The 15,562-nt window shown below is 33.2% G+C and overlaps 1 protein-coding gene across 4 annotated transcripts in view; it reads right to left on the bottom strand.

Annotated features, from left to right (window-relative positions):
* The window catches only part of CNKSR2 (connector enhancer of kinase suppressor of Ras 2), a 272,213-nt gene that overhangs the window by 159,378 nt on the left and 97,273 nt on the right, over nucleotides 1-15,562 (bottom strand). For all 4 annotated transcript variants that reach the window (XM_090264455.1, XM_090264454.1, XM_090264453.1 and 1 more), the window contains exon 5: nucleotides 10,112-10,153. In XM_090264455.1, the coding sequence (XP_090120581.1) occupies nucleotides 10,112-10,153 (42 nt within the window). The remainder of the gene's footprint in view (nucleotides 1-10,111; nucleotides 10,154-15,562) is intronic.

A 15,562-nucleotide genomic window follows, 5' to 3' on the forward strand; every position in this document is an offset into this window, starting at 1 on the left:
GCACTCCCTCAATTCCATATTCTTAGCATTCTATGAACACTCTAAAATTCTATAACTGCATTCTGATGCCCACCTGAAGCAGGGACCATATCCTACTCATCTCTGACTTCTCTTCCACCCCCACCCCAACCTGCTACCCACACTAGGTAGACAGATCCTAGAACATGTAACATAATAAATATGAGCTGAATAAACTGAAGAGCAAATGAGTTTTAACAATGAGTAGAGTGGCTTGACTGAGGAAAGAAAGCTAGTGCTTTAGTTAGAGCAAATCTATTCATACTGATATAGAATAATAGATTTAAAATAGTGTACATCCATAATAGTATGATCAAAACTTAGACTTCTAAACTCATGAAAAAGTTGAATGTGAGAGCAAAAAGCTTGGAATATACTGTCCTAAAATATGTTGGCTCTTAGATGCTTCACAGACAATCACTCATTGTACTTAAAGAAGCCTGGTGTTGCCCTGGCCAGGTGGCTCATTTGTTTGGAGCATCATCTCATACACCGAAAGGTTGTGAATTCAATTCCTGGTCAGGGCACATACCTAGGTTGTGCGTTTGATCCCCGCTTACAGGAGGCAACTGATCGATGTTTCTCTTTCACATCGATGTTTCTCTCTCTCTCTCTCTTTCTCTTTCCCTCCTCCCCCAAAATCAATAAACATATTCTCAGGTGAGGGTTTTGAAAAAAGCCTGGCGTCCATCATTTCAGGGTTTCTTTTCTTTTCTTTTCCTACCATAGGAGGAGCTATTCTTTTATAGCAATCAAGTGTTATCTTCTATCCATCTCCAACACGTTACATTTGTTCTGTGACCACTGCATTACCTTACCGTAAGGGAAACAGTTTATTTTGCCTGGTCAGGATAAGGACTCCTCTTATTTACTGCCTTCTGTACTTGATCCATGGTCTCAGTCTCTGCAGGGTTCAGCTTCTCCACATCATAGAAACTGCCACGCTAAGTTTCTCTCTTGTTCACACTCCTGCTTTTTGCATTTGCCTTTCAAGGCTGAACTTTTATTGTAGATACCTGTCCCTAAAGACAGACATTAGCTGGCACAGTAGTAATACCCATGGAAAAAAACCTGGGCTTCTTATGAAGACAGGTGTGCGCAATCACCCCACTGCCAGTTACTTGCTGTGTGACCATGACCATGTTATTTTATATTCTTGAGGCTCAGTTTCCTCATGTAGAAAATGGAGTAATAAAAATTACTTTCTATGGCTTATATGACAAATGAGGATAATTTATTTAAAAAGGAGTCTGCTATGGCTCATATCAAAGGAAGACACTAATAAATGTTTATTCTCTCCCTATTGTTTTCTCTACCTTCCAAGGGCTCAATCCTTACTCCTGGGATGAATTATGTCATTATTCTTAATCCTACAACCTTGTTGATCATCTTACAATGACTAGCAATCACAATGCATGGTCACGATGGAGAATACACAGTTCTTTTCCTTCTCATGTACAAGTCTCAGGGCTCGCAGATACAAATCACCCTGAAGAGCCGCTAAGGAAAGTGCCAACAGGAACACCCCCTTCTCCTACCCAAACAGGGAAGCCTCCAGGGCAAGCTTCCTGAGTGTGGGACCTGTGCAGTCACACAAGGTCTTGCACTTAATACTGTGCTGTGCTGTTGCTGTCTTGGAATTTCTTTTTTTTTGAACAAGGGCCTGGTTGTTTTCATTTTGACTGCATCTCATATATTATGTAGCTCATTCTGGGACCCCAGTCTTGGTGTGGTGTTTTTTTTTTTTTTTTTAAACTCCCTTTTAAAATATTCATCAGGAGCCATGGGCAAAAGGACAGAATGGCAGCATGTTTCATATAAAATTCGGCTGCAGTTCAAATTTCTGCTCTTTGACAGGAAGATAAACATTTTGGGGCAGATTTAAATCTTTTAACTATTCTTTCCCTCCCATATGCGGTTACATCTTCACTCTTATTTTCTCTTTATCTCAAGGGAGGAGATAGCATTAATTCCGAAGGGCTTCTATATAGGATACTTGGGTTGCTTAATAATCTGAAGGTTACTGAATTTGTATGCTCTAAAGGACCCCTTGTGGTTTCTACAAATTGAACCATATTTCAAAGGAGTCCAATGTATCAATAAAGAGGAAGGTAATGGAGGTATATAAATGCCTTAACATGTGTGCATTACAACATTCAGGGCTTCATATGACACACTGGTGATGAGCAATAATAGCTCTTATTCATGCACTGGAAGCATTTAGAAGTGGGGTAGAAGGAAAAAAAAAGGCAGAAATAACAGGTTGAAGACATTTTTACAAAAAAATAAAATACCACTTAAATCCACTGTGTTTAGTTGAAAATCATTTTTTCTGATTCCTTTCCTTGAGTAATTTTGTTTGCCAAATACCTGGTATGTGCTAGGTCTGCTGGGAATACAAAAGATGTATAAAACATTGACTTCACCAGCAAAGCTATCAGGATTTACTAGATCAAAGATTTTGGAAAATAATAATGGAAAGACTTAGAAAAGATATTCCTCTAGAACTTTGCCTCCTATTTTAGAGATAACGCACTGGAACCTTTTATATTGCAGTTTTTGGCAATTGACTAAATAAGCCAATTACAAGGGGTATAAAATGGCCTGGCTTTGTATGCTAATTCTACACTCATTACTGCAGCATACATCAAGCCACTGCAGAAAACCACATTAAGAAGAGAGTAAAGGGGAGATAAACGGTGATGGAAGGAGACTTGACTTGGGGTGGTGAACACACAATACAATAAACTGATGATGTAATGTAGAATTGTATACCTGAAACCTATGTAATTTTATTAACCAATGTCACCCCCAATAAATTCAATAAAAAGACTACAATGGCAAAGTTCCAGGGAAGTTGTTTACCATGTTCTTACAAAAAGTACAATTGTTCATTCAGTGAAGTCATGTGATATTGTTAGCATTTTAAAACAAAGTATTATCTATTGCTACTTAATAGTGCATTCTAAAAAAAAAAGAATATTAAGTATAACAAGCAAAATACATTCTTTTCATTATTATAAGTTAATATCAATACTATAGAGCACCTATCATGTATGTGGCACAAAGCTAATTACTTTATATTCATTATCTCATTTATCCTTATAACAACTTCCTGAAGTAGGTATAGCCAGTTTAGCAGATGAGAAAGCAAAGATAAAAAAATAGAACAAGGTCATTACCTTGGTAGAAGGATTTGAATTCTTAATCATTATGCTTACCATCTCTTATTTTGATCCTTAAATCACAACTTGTTGTTGATGAATTTCATTTTTTTATTGTTCAACATTTATATCTGTTTTAAATGGATCAAAATTTATGTCTGTAATAAGTGGATATTATGTAACATGTTTAAACTACATAGTATAATGAAATATAAGGTGAGCCTGAAAGCGTCCTTCCAATTTAGGATGCAGTTTAGATAAGTAGTAGGACTGAAACTGTGAAGGACAGTCTGGGGAGACTTAAAGCAATTTTAGCAGCAAAAGGACCACATAGAAGATGACTGATAACCACTGGTATAAAGGGGTTCTTCCACTATTTTTTGCAGTATTTATACCAAAAGATTTTTCATTCTATTTATCTTTAGTTCTAAAAACAGAAGAAAAAACTGAATCTAAAATTAAAGCCTAGTAAATAATACGCGTTTAATAATGCTAGAGGGAACATGAAAGGGCAATGGGTATCATAACTGACACTCTGGATTCTGCTATAATCTACTTAAGATGGTGAAAAAGAATTAGTGATTGAATAGCAGTTACAGACAGGGCTAGCTCTGACTTAAGAACCTTTTATAACAGAAGTTTGTCACAGGATGGATTTAGTGGTATTGTGATTTTTTTCTCCAGTTGTTTACATTAATGACAAATAAAAATTAATATACTTAATAAAGCATATTCTTAGAAATAAGATGGAAAGTTTTCATATTCTGTTCTATATACAAAAACTATATTTTACATCTATGTGCAAATGTGTGTATGGTTGGTTTACCCAAATCTAAAGTTCTAAAGGGGAAAAAGATCTGAGCATAGTATATTTAGTATAAAAAAAAAAGCAACTCTACATTAATATATTAACCAATAACAACAGATAGGAATCTTTCATTATCTCTGAACAGCATTCTTTCATCATCTCTGAATTTATCAGATACTACTTTTTACTTTTTAGATTAATATGTGAATTTCAACTATTGTATTTTTTAAAAGAAATAGTATAATACAGTATTATAAATTATATAACTCTGTGCTAATTTAGGATGACATTTACATTGTATTTGATGAACAAGAGAGGCTTTGTGTTTACAAAATATTACATATTTATTCTAATATTAAATAGTGAGAAGTCTAAGTGATATAAGCCTTATTTAGAAATATAGTATTCTTAGTATCTTAGTACTTGCCAGGTCTCTGTGGAGCTAGCAGTTTTACACCTTTCATTATGATGGTTTGCTAACAAGATGCAAGGAATGAACAATTGTAGGTAACAAAAGTAAAATTCACAGACAGAATTTAAACTTGTATTTCAAAGTATTTTTCTATATACATGTCCCCTCACACAAGAAGAATTTATTGCTCATATAAGTAAAGAGAATTGAAAAAGAAACAATTTTTAAATTTTTAAATTAATATAATAAAATTTCAATTTTAATCCAATGTGAAATTTTTATCAGTATACAGCAAAGATTATGAGTTTCAAATAGCTTCAGAAACTAACTGCAGTTGGGAATAAATAAAGATCATATAAATATTGTTCCAACAAAGCCTAAGAAACTCTGAAATCCCTTTAGCTTTCAAACCCTGATGGTGAGGGAAAAAACACAACAAAACAATTAGCAAAATGAAAAGAAACCACCACTACCACCATTCCCACCTCTGTTACTGTCACCTCCACTGGTCACCACCACCACCACCACCACCACTTCATTATCTGTTTGCTACACAATTCAAATGCCAACTACTATGTTCAAGGATTTCACAGCCTGGGAGAGTATTTCTGGTAGTATGTTTGGCTATGGCTTTGACAGCACTGACATTAAGCATGCAGCCCTTGTGTGCCTGATAATGGAAAAAAGCAATAACACTCCAAATAATAATCGTCTAGGAAAGATGAGGTCAGATCCTGAGTACCAAATGTGTATGTACATTAATGAGCAAGAAGTAGACCCTTGACACTTGCAACTTACTGCCAACTACTGCCCTTAGACATCTTTGTTTGAATTGAAGGTGGGACAAGTGACTCCACCATTCCTCTGATTTTTCATAGGGAAATAGTCAGCTGGAAATCAGAACTGGATCTGGGAAAAATCTCCATTCTATTTTCTTGCTTTCTCAGGGGCAGGAAACAGAACCAGGCAGGTTTTCGGTTGGTCCCCAGTCAGATGAAAGAGCACGCATTAGAGGGTATGCTACTTTCCTGGCTCAAGATTAACAAAGGTCTACACATATTGGTGGCTCAACTAAAATTTGGTTGTTAGGAAGTTTATTTCATTTAACTTCAGGTTCAAATAGCAGGAGTGAAGCAGTTCATTATAATTGGGTGAGCTTCTGAAAAATCCAGGCACTATATATACAGTGTATGGGCAAATAGGGAATAAAAAGTAGGGACCTGGGAGCAATATCTTCCCGGACAACTGAGAAATTCAAAATTTATATATTTGATTTTATGGAGAAAATAGCTAAATGCATTGTGTTGCTTATGAATTTACTGTTTGTTACTGGCAAATATACCATTCAGTGCTTGCCCTGTGTAAATGGACAGGACTCTTCAAGTATTTTCTGCTTTACAGTGAGTACAATGTTAAGTTTTTGTCAGTAGAGGGCGCTAGAGGGACACTGCAGGGGGAAGTAGGCCTCTCCTCCAGGTTCCCTTGTACTGCGTTTTGCTTTTTCTTGCTCCTGCTGCATGATCCATCAGTGATGTATGTGTGTGGAGAATCCAGTGATTCCCAGACCATGCAGTCCCTCAGTGACCTCGCAGCCTCAGCCTGGGCTCAATGGCCACCATCCTGTGGACCTCTCAGCCTCATACGCACAGCTTAATCCCACTTGCTCAGTGAGCCACCCACCAGCATCACTTGCCTGCATCCTAGAAAGTTGTTTCTGGCTTTCCTGGCAACTGAATACCAGCTCTGACTTAGGCAACCCAGTGAAGCTGCAACCCTACTGCTCCAATGAGTTCTGACATCAGCCTGGGGGATGGTATTCTTCCTTAGGTACAGTCCTAGGGCATGCTTTACATTTGTATAGGTACTCTCCTATCATAGTTTAATAATTATTTAGATTAAACTTCTTTTGTCATTGTGTGATTTCTGTCTTCAGATGAATTCAATTATTTTATTGACAAAATATTTATATTTACAGTGCTATAAATGTACCTTTTAAAAAATCCAGTGTCTTTGATTACATAAAGAATGGTCTCAAATGAAGGCAGCCCTTCAATTTATGTGAATACACTGTTTTCTACTGATTTTATGAGTTAGTCACAAAACAAGGATGGCATTTACCCCTTAGAAACCACAGAGGCTTCAATCCTTCAACTTAATCAGAGAGGCTAATTTACTTCATGCACAGCTAGTAAGTGACAGAATGGGGTCAGGACACCAAATCTTTTTAACTCTCAAATTGGTGCACTTTCTACATTACTCTGCCTCCGACTCCCTGACAAAAACAAATACTCTTTGAGAACAAGGACTGTACTCTCAGAGTCAGTCTGAATATAAAAGCATTTAACAATGCATAATGTATTAGCAAGAACACCAATATAAATATACCAATTTACATACAGTCTAACCAAATCATAGTAGACACACTAAAAAGATTATTTCAATTCCTTATGTTTGACCAAGATAGTAGGGTGAGTTTATTTATAAAAATAAAAAAGCATCTTAATGCTTTCAATGTACAAAACTCAGTATTAGAATTCGTGTTTTAATGAGATTGACCACAATTTGTATGCAACAGTTACAACCAAAATGTCAACCATACAAAACAAAAATTCAGTTGGCAATGGCCCAAGACCACAGTTCTAAGAGAAGAGTCTAGCGGTAATTGACAAAGCTAGCTGCCTTTTCACAGCATCAGGGACCTTCTGCAAACCAATGTAAAATTATTTTTATGAAGTTATTAGAGTACCACTGTTTTCAGGAAATCACTAAAGATAAAATATTAATATGAACACTTTTATTTTATATTATGGGGCATGCTGCTACCCTAGTACTTCTATCTTCAAGTTTTGGGATAATTAGGAGAGGAAAGCTATGCTTACATAAATGATTTGAAGTAGATGATGTGGCAAAGTCTAAAATGAGCTCTTTAATTTCTCCTTCAGTCTTTTTCTCTTAGACCTAACTATTGATTTTGTACAGTTTTAGCCATTTCTAGTTTAGATAGCAGAGAAGGCACAATAATCACAGCCCAGATGAAGTTTAGGAAGAAAGAACTCATATATTTTAAAAAGAAAAAAACTTATACAGAATGTTTATGAAATAAAGCAAATAATTAACATGCCAAAATAAGCCTAATTCATGATCAAACCTAAAAAATAGCCTGGAGAGAAAATACAGAAGAGAGAATATTTATGAGAATGCCCTATACACTGAAAATAGTATACATCTAAAAGTTAACACTAAGACAATATTTATTGTACACTGTATTTATTCCTCTCAATATCTTTGTTAAGAATGATGGGGGTAAAAAGATAGCACACAGCAAGTGCCATATACAAGACCAAACTGTTGGTTAATGTAAAAGGTACACTTGAGCTCAGTGCAATCTCATTTAAATATCTTGACTTTAATGATCATGCCTCTCTTGGGATTTCCATGAGTTCATTGAAGTAGACAAGTGTTCCAGGCTCACCAATGAGAGCAGCAGGGTTGTGACAAGCAGTTAAGTCTGCTAAAGCACAAGGTCTGGAATGGCTTCCCAGGAGTGTTTCTCCAGATTCAAAGACTGTGGTGAATATTGGGAGTGAGGCGACAGTAGAGTACAAAACTGAAAAGAACTCCAGATTCTCCATAATGGATTTACTATATAAAACAAGGATCCGTGCAAAGCAAAAACAGATGGGCTGCAACATTCAAGGGAATGTGTAATAGGGACAAAGCTTTACTGAGAGGGAAACATAAGATCAATAGAGATGAAATATATTACTATTTATCATTAGTCAGCAATCACTCAGATATAGAGTACATTAATTATCTGCATTTCCTTTTGTCCTTTATGATTACACTCAGTTGTCTGTTCCATTACATTTGGTGACAAATTCCAAGGAAGCTCAAGCTGTTCAGTCTCCTTTTTTCATTCTTACATTTCATACTAACAGACATCTCTGTCCACCACTGCAACCAATCAACTCTCTTTTTCACGCAGCTTTTTGGTCCTCAGAGTCTACTACTTTCTAATTTTAAGCATAAACAATTCTCTAAGTTTTAAGGTAAGGAAGGGGAACAGGAAATCTAGCCTAAGAATTGTTCAAGTCACTTTTTAGTATTTCACCATGTGTACCATAAAATTATCCATTAAGTGCCATTGGGATTATAACTCTAATAGAATAAATATAAATAATTTTAAATTTTTCATGATGAAAGCAATGCAAGCTAAAGGAAATTGGGAAGATATCTGAAACAAACCAAATAATAAGGTATTATCTTACCAAGCAAATGCAATAAATATTAATATAGAATACTTCCTTTTTCAATTTTCAACCATGATGATTTATTCTGTGTTTATAATAGTTATAATTTGCTTTTTACTTAACATTGTAATTTACAATCCTTCCTTTAACACTGGCACATAATTATTTCAGGTATGTTTATAAATATAATTTGTACATAAATTATATATTCACAAATATAATTTCAAATAATAACTGAATAGTAGATATTTCATCATGTGAATGTACCACTGATTACTGAAGCATTACTTCATATTTCCTATTTTTCATTATTATATATAATGTTACTACAAGCACATTCTATAGAAAACAGTATAGTGTTTTAGAATTTATTTTTAGACTAGATTCCCAAGATGGCGTAGAAATATGAACTCTGGAGCCAGATTCCTTGGGTTAAAATCCCACCTTAAATCCTTTTTTAAGACTCTATGTGATTTCTTTTATACTACAGAAAATCTGGAAGGATATATTTTTTGAAATTTTTATTTTAAAGGAAGTATTCCAGCATCAGATACCAAATGGTATACTATTTTATTATTTAAAAAAATTAATTCTTATTGTGAGAAGAGTAACACAAAAGTATACAACCTTCTAATGAAGGCTGAGTCATCGTTACATAAAAAGGCCAAGAAGGAACGTGAAATGAAAACATGAAAATACAAATACTTTCTAGGCTGAATTGATTGGTTAATGCCATCCACTGTCTTGATCTTTAATTCTCACTAGCTGGAATGCAAAATTGCCAAAGTAAATATATTGCACTCATTTCTAAACTTCTTCAGTGTTATTTTATGTTTTCACTAATTTTTCATAGAGGTAAAGAAGTTATTATGGCAGATGAGCATTAACCAAGAAATGGATTTACAAAGACAAGCAGCCAAATGTTCATTAACAAGAAAGAATATGCCTTTCTACAGAGTATAATGTAGTTGAACTCCATTTCTAGTAATAAAACATCTGCAAAGATACTAATTAATTCAATAAATATTGCCAAATTAAAATTTAGAAGCTTGTTTGGTGAGCATAAAATCAAGAAAGATTGATTGTTTTATGAGTTATTTCATCCAAATGATGATAGAGGTGAATTACTCCTATTATACAACCAAATACTTTCCTCTGATCTCTTATAACAAATCAACCATGAAGAATTCTGATTTCAAATTATCTTTTCTCTAGATTATTTATTTTACTATATTCCAACCATGCTGCACCCTACAATCTTAGAATACTGTATCATATATTTATTCAGATTAATAGAATGATTATAGCTAATATAGCCTGTCCAGTTTTGATTCTTTTGGACTTTTCCTATGAAATATACAGAGCTCGCTTTTTTTATAGGCTGTAGCTTTTTATTAATTACTAGTTAGGCAAAGACATATTTTATAATGAAGATGAAAATAAATCCAAGTATACATACCACATGAAGAATTTTATTCTCTGTTTCATATACAGTACAATCCTAAAAAATAAACATAGACATTACTTTTGAGAAAAATCAAGCATTCATCCTAAAGTACTTTCTTAGGAATTGTACTACAATTTTAAAAAGTCTTGACAATTCAAATAGAAGCAGAAATAATAATAAAAAAAATCTGGAATGCTATATGCCAATATATTCATAGTAGTTAGCTCTGACAGTCAATTACAGGGATATTCTCATCTTTGGTAAAGTGCGTTTTCTATTTTAACTAATTTAAACACATAAAATAAGTGACAATATATATTAAATAGGTGTAAAAACATTGAAAAATTTTTGTAATCATTTTCTATATAAACTTTTATGTGTTGATAAATGTATTTTTGTTGAAATATTTCCAACATTTTAAATAATAATTTGTTACAGATTGGAACATTAAGAGAAACACCAATATTTATTTCAATAGTCATATTAAATCTCAAAAATATTTTTATGTTTGCAACTATTTTAAGGTATTAAATGTACTTAATGTAATGCATTGAAAATTGGTACATGCTACTAATATACTAACTTTATAATTCTTGCCTAAATTTTAGTCCCTGAAATTATTTTAAAAATTATTTTTAAAAAATCATCATTGTCTTTTTACTTGCAATTGCTACACTTAAAATAGCGGTAACATAGCAAAGTGATCTCTGCTTAGAAACTTCACATTTCTATGGCTCAGTTATCTAAAAAAATTTATGAAATGGGCATGATATTAGTAGAAACCTAGTCAGGGAGTTGTGAGGATTAAATTAGGAAATGAGATAAATGGCTTAGCACAGTATCTGGCATATGATTATTGGTAAATATATTTCATTTTTTAAATGTTATTGTTGTTCAATTACAGTTGTCCAAATTCCCCCCCTACCATTGATCTCCCCTATCCCACCCAACCCCCATCTCCCACAGTCAATCCCCACCCTGTTGTCTATGTCCATGGGTCCTTTATACTTGTTCCTTCCCTAGACCCTTCCTCTTCTATTCCCTATTATCCTCTCCTCTCCCTTCTGGTTGCTGTCAGTTTGTTCCTTATTTCCACATCTCTGGTTCTATTTTGCTAGTTTGTTTGAAACTGTACCACAGTTTTTTGATCCACTCATTCACTGATGGGCACTTAGGCTGTTTCCAGCCCTTGGCTATTGTAAATAACATTGCTATGAACATTGGGGTGCATAGGTTCTTTTGAATTGGTGTTTCAGGATTCTTAGGGTATAATCCCAGCAGTGGGATCACTGGATTAAAAGGCAGTTCCATTTTTAGTTTTTTAAGAACTTCCATACTGTTTTCCACAGTGGTATATTTACACAATGGGATACTATGCAGCAGAAAGAAGGAACTCCTACCCTTCATGACAGCATGGATGGAAACGGAGTATTATGATAAGTGGAATAAATCAGGTGGCAAAAGACAAATATCATATGATCTCACCTATAAGTGGAACCTAATGAACAAAACAAACAAAGAGCAAAATAGATAAAGAGATTTTAAACTGTGAATTATTGCTCTGTATCTTTAAAAAGTTTTAACTATTTTTACTTCAAAATATAAAGTTAATTAATTATTATTTGGCCATCTAATCTTGAAAAAATGTTCATATTCCAGCATACTTCATATTTCAAGGAATAGTAGTCCTTTTCACTTTTCCCTGAATTTAATTTTAACAAAAAGGAATCTTGTTCATATAGTTTTTCATAATGCTATTTCACCACAATACCTTGTCAGAAGTAGTACATATTCCTACCAAGTACAGTATTTTTAAAGTTAAATTTAGGTTTGATTCACTTCACAAACTGATAGAAATAGTTAAGGATCGAGCCTTACGATCCTGAAGGGCTCCTGTACCAAAGAAGTTTGTTACAAATATAGTCATATCTATGTCTATATTCCTACATAAAGCCAGCTCTTAATAATCAAGTATGAATTATGTATAGAGGAGCCAAAGTGTAGGTAAAACATTTATATTTGGAAAGTGCACTTGTACTCTCATCTGAATTTGAAGGGTCAAATTTTACAAAATTAACTTCAAACACAATTACATCAGGAAGACACAATTTGGAAAAAGCTGGGCAGTTGACCAGTTTTCCTATGCTCTCTTTGCAGCTTGCTTCAGCTGTAATGGATACAAGTTTCCTTATTTACCTACCTTCCCAGAATCAGAGAATATGATTAAATGCTCAAACTTCAAAGGGGTTCTCCTCAAGGAAAAATGTAAATATGATCTAAAATGTATATACTGCTAGTGATATAATAATCACACAGAATATTTCAAGTATCTTCAAAATATAATACTTGCACATCTCTAGTGTAATATAACCAGAGGAATTATGACAAAATATACACTAGTTTAAGCAATCATATAGTTTGTTGGTAATAGTGCTGTTATTCTATTGTTGTTTTGTTAAAACTGTTGTATTTTATAGGATGAAGCAATCAAACAATTATGTGATACTATCATTCTAACACTTTTGGTGCCATTGGTAAGTAATTTTAGCATGGGAGAAAGCAGATACATATATAAGAAGTAAAAACCTTAGAGTCTCTTGATGTCATTTGTATGTATAGATGTATGTCTGCTTTTCTTAGCTCTGTCCACTGAAAAGGCATAGAAACAATGACTAACCTAAGTAATAAATAAAATCCCCACAGTTAGCGATCTTCAATTGCCATTTCCCAGGCCTTCTTGGAAAATGGCTGATTCCAGATTTGGGATAGGAAATGTACAAGATGAGCTTGGATTATATCGTGCACAAGATAGAAAGTTATTAAAGACTATGAGGATTGTTATCAGTAAGACTGAGAAGTCAACATAAAGAAATTCTCACTGGTCAAAGAGCAATTTGAGCATCTAAAAGGATAATAACTGCAATGAATGAAACAGTAAATATTATTAAAATATATTAATGTGCTTGATGCTTATTTATAAGTATATTAAATAAATCCAAATATATAGCTTAATAATATTGAATGAATTGAACAATGTATAATTGATGTATTTTTCTTCTTAATTCAACAAATATTAATCAACTGTGCTAATGATGCAATAAAACATGGCCCCTGACTTAGGGAGAAAGCTATTCACACAAATAAGCTAAAATATGTAGAATTCCAAAGTCTTCATGCAGTTTTAAGTTTCAATAACTTTAGAAGTATAAATGTCACCAAAGTATACAAATCAACATGTGAAGTTTCAATTATTTAAATTTTAAAAATGTTAATATATTTCTTATTAAATTTCAACATTTTGTGCTGTACATTACTCAAGTCAAATTTCAAACTTGGCAAAAACTTTCATCAGCTGCTGGTTCTCAGTAACAAAAAAGACTACATTTGTAACCCTAACCTTACAGTTATTCAAAGAATGAAGTACTGATGCATACTTGACAATTTTGACATGACCCCCATTAGACAAAATCTAAGGGAAATACATCAGGTGATTGAGATGGCTGAATTTTTCCAACAGTCTAAAAAACTGTCGCATACAAATATTAAAATTAAAAACTTACCACTTGAAATAAACAAAACTAAGTGAAAAAAGAAATTGATAAAATTTTCAAATGATGTTTGTACCATATTTATACATGGGAATTTATTAAAATTTAAATCTTTTGGGATACCCACTATTACTATGATAAAGGCAGGATCATAGGACTAGGATTACAGAGGAGGAAACTACTGACTCTGTGTTTAAAAAATCAAGAAATGTGGCTTTTAATTGAGTCTTGGAAAAATAAGTTTTTAGGTATAAAAGGCATTATTACAAAAGCAACGGAACTTCACTCGAACACAGCTACTACAGCAATTCTCAATATATGTAAGAATCACTTGGAGAGTGGGTTGAAATGCAAGTTATCAGATTTATCTCCAGAAATAGAGATTTAGTAGATTCACAGTGGGGGCCCCCAAGATGATCTTGATAAAGATGATATTTTGAGACATATTCAATACTTAAATCTATTTTATAGGACATCAGGTTATAGAAGAATGCTAAATCAATGATTATCAAATATAAAGGATCTATAAAACAGTAAATGGATTTAACAATAGTATATGTTAAACAGTTCTCAGCTCCTTCCATAGAGCTATGTGTTTTGATTACACATTCCCCCAATTTATTGACTGGGATTTTTTTTCCTTTTAGTAAACTTATTTATTTCTTTAATAGCTTACTACTTTGAATTACTGCTTGTACTTGATTGTATCTCTACTTTTTTTCAACCAGATTGCCCTGCTCATTACTGAAAGCCACAGGCTTTCACAAAGGGCAAGACATAGCATAATAAAAACCAACAAAACAGAACAACAAAAAGTGCATATTAACCTGCTACTTTATATTGGGAAGAATAGGAACTAAACGACTGTGTTCTATTTAGTGAAGCTAAAATTTTATGGAGTTCATTTTATCATGCTAAATATTTAAATAGCCCTAGGTACTTTGGGGGGTTCATCTTATTAGGAAGTTATTTCCATCAAAATGTGATTTTAAAATATTTTCTTCTCAAGTGTGAATTTTATTAATATTTACTGCCAGATCTTTCCACAAAAGATTATATCCCAAGTTTTAAAAAGAAAAATGCACTGAATATGGAGAAATCTACATTTTAGGAACCTGCTCATGCTATGGAAAGGTACACCTCTGACGTTCTAGGTATTTTTAGGTTAGTATTAAATTTAGATTTTTAAAATTGGATTTAGAGCTACGCCACTATATACTCCCAGGAGCTCTCTTCAGTAGCTCATGCTGTCTTTTACTGTACATGCAAAATAACACTTACATTTTTTTCTCTACCCTTTTCTAAAAACCTTCTGATGCACAGTTAAATGCACCAAGTTCCTAATAAGACAATATTCATAAACATGTAGTGTTTCTTCAATTTTGATCACTTATTTAGAAAAGTAAGTATGCATCTAAACTCTCTCACAGATGAGCTATATGCAGGATCATAATCAGTTATCTTTTCTGTGAAATAATGATGCAGTTGCTAGACTGAGGAGAATACACAGAAAAATTTCTATCCTATATGTTACTATTGATATTCCATACTTTGGCTACAACTTTTAAGCACTTGGGGTCACAAAGCTCAGTACAAGTAATATTACTTATCAACTATGTGTATATATATAAATATTCATAAGAACAGCATATAGGTTATTAACATTGAACGCACAGAGTGAAGAAAGACAGTGCATGTCTAATGCAATATATGATTATATTTCATGGAACTTTATAATTATAAATGCTGTATAAATTTCACTCTTTTAGTATATATTATAGTATAGTTGAACAAATAATATAAAAATATTGTTCTGCTTACAAGTAATATTTAGATTCACCTATGCAAACCTTTGATAATGGTATCTTCCTATCAAATACTTCACATGTTCATTTAGTAAGCTATCAAAGTATCT

Source organism: Furipterus horrens, unplaced genomic scaffold, assembly GCF_987537825.1.
Source record: "Furipterus horrens unplaced genomic scaffold, mFurHor1.1.pri manual_scaffold_17, whole genome shotgun sequence".
NCBI classification, from domain to species: domain Eukaryota; kingdom Metazoa; phylum Chordata; class Mammalia; order Chiroptera; family Furipteridae; genus Furipterus; species Furipterus horrens.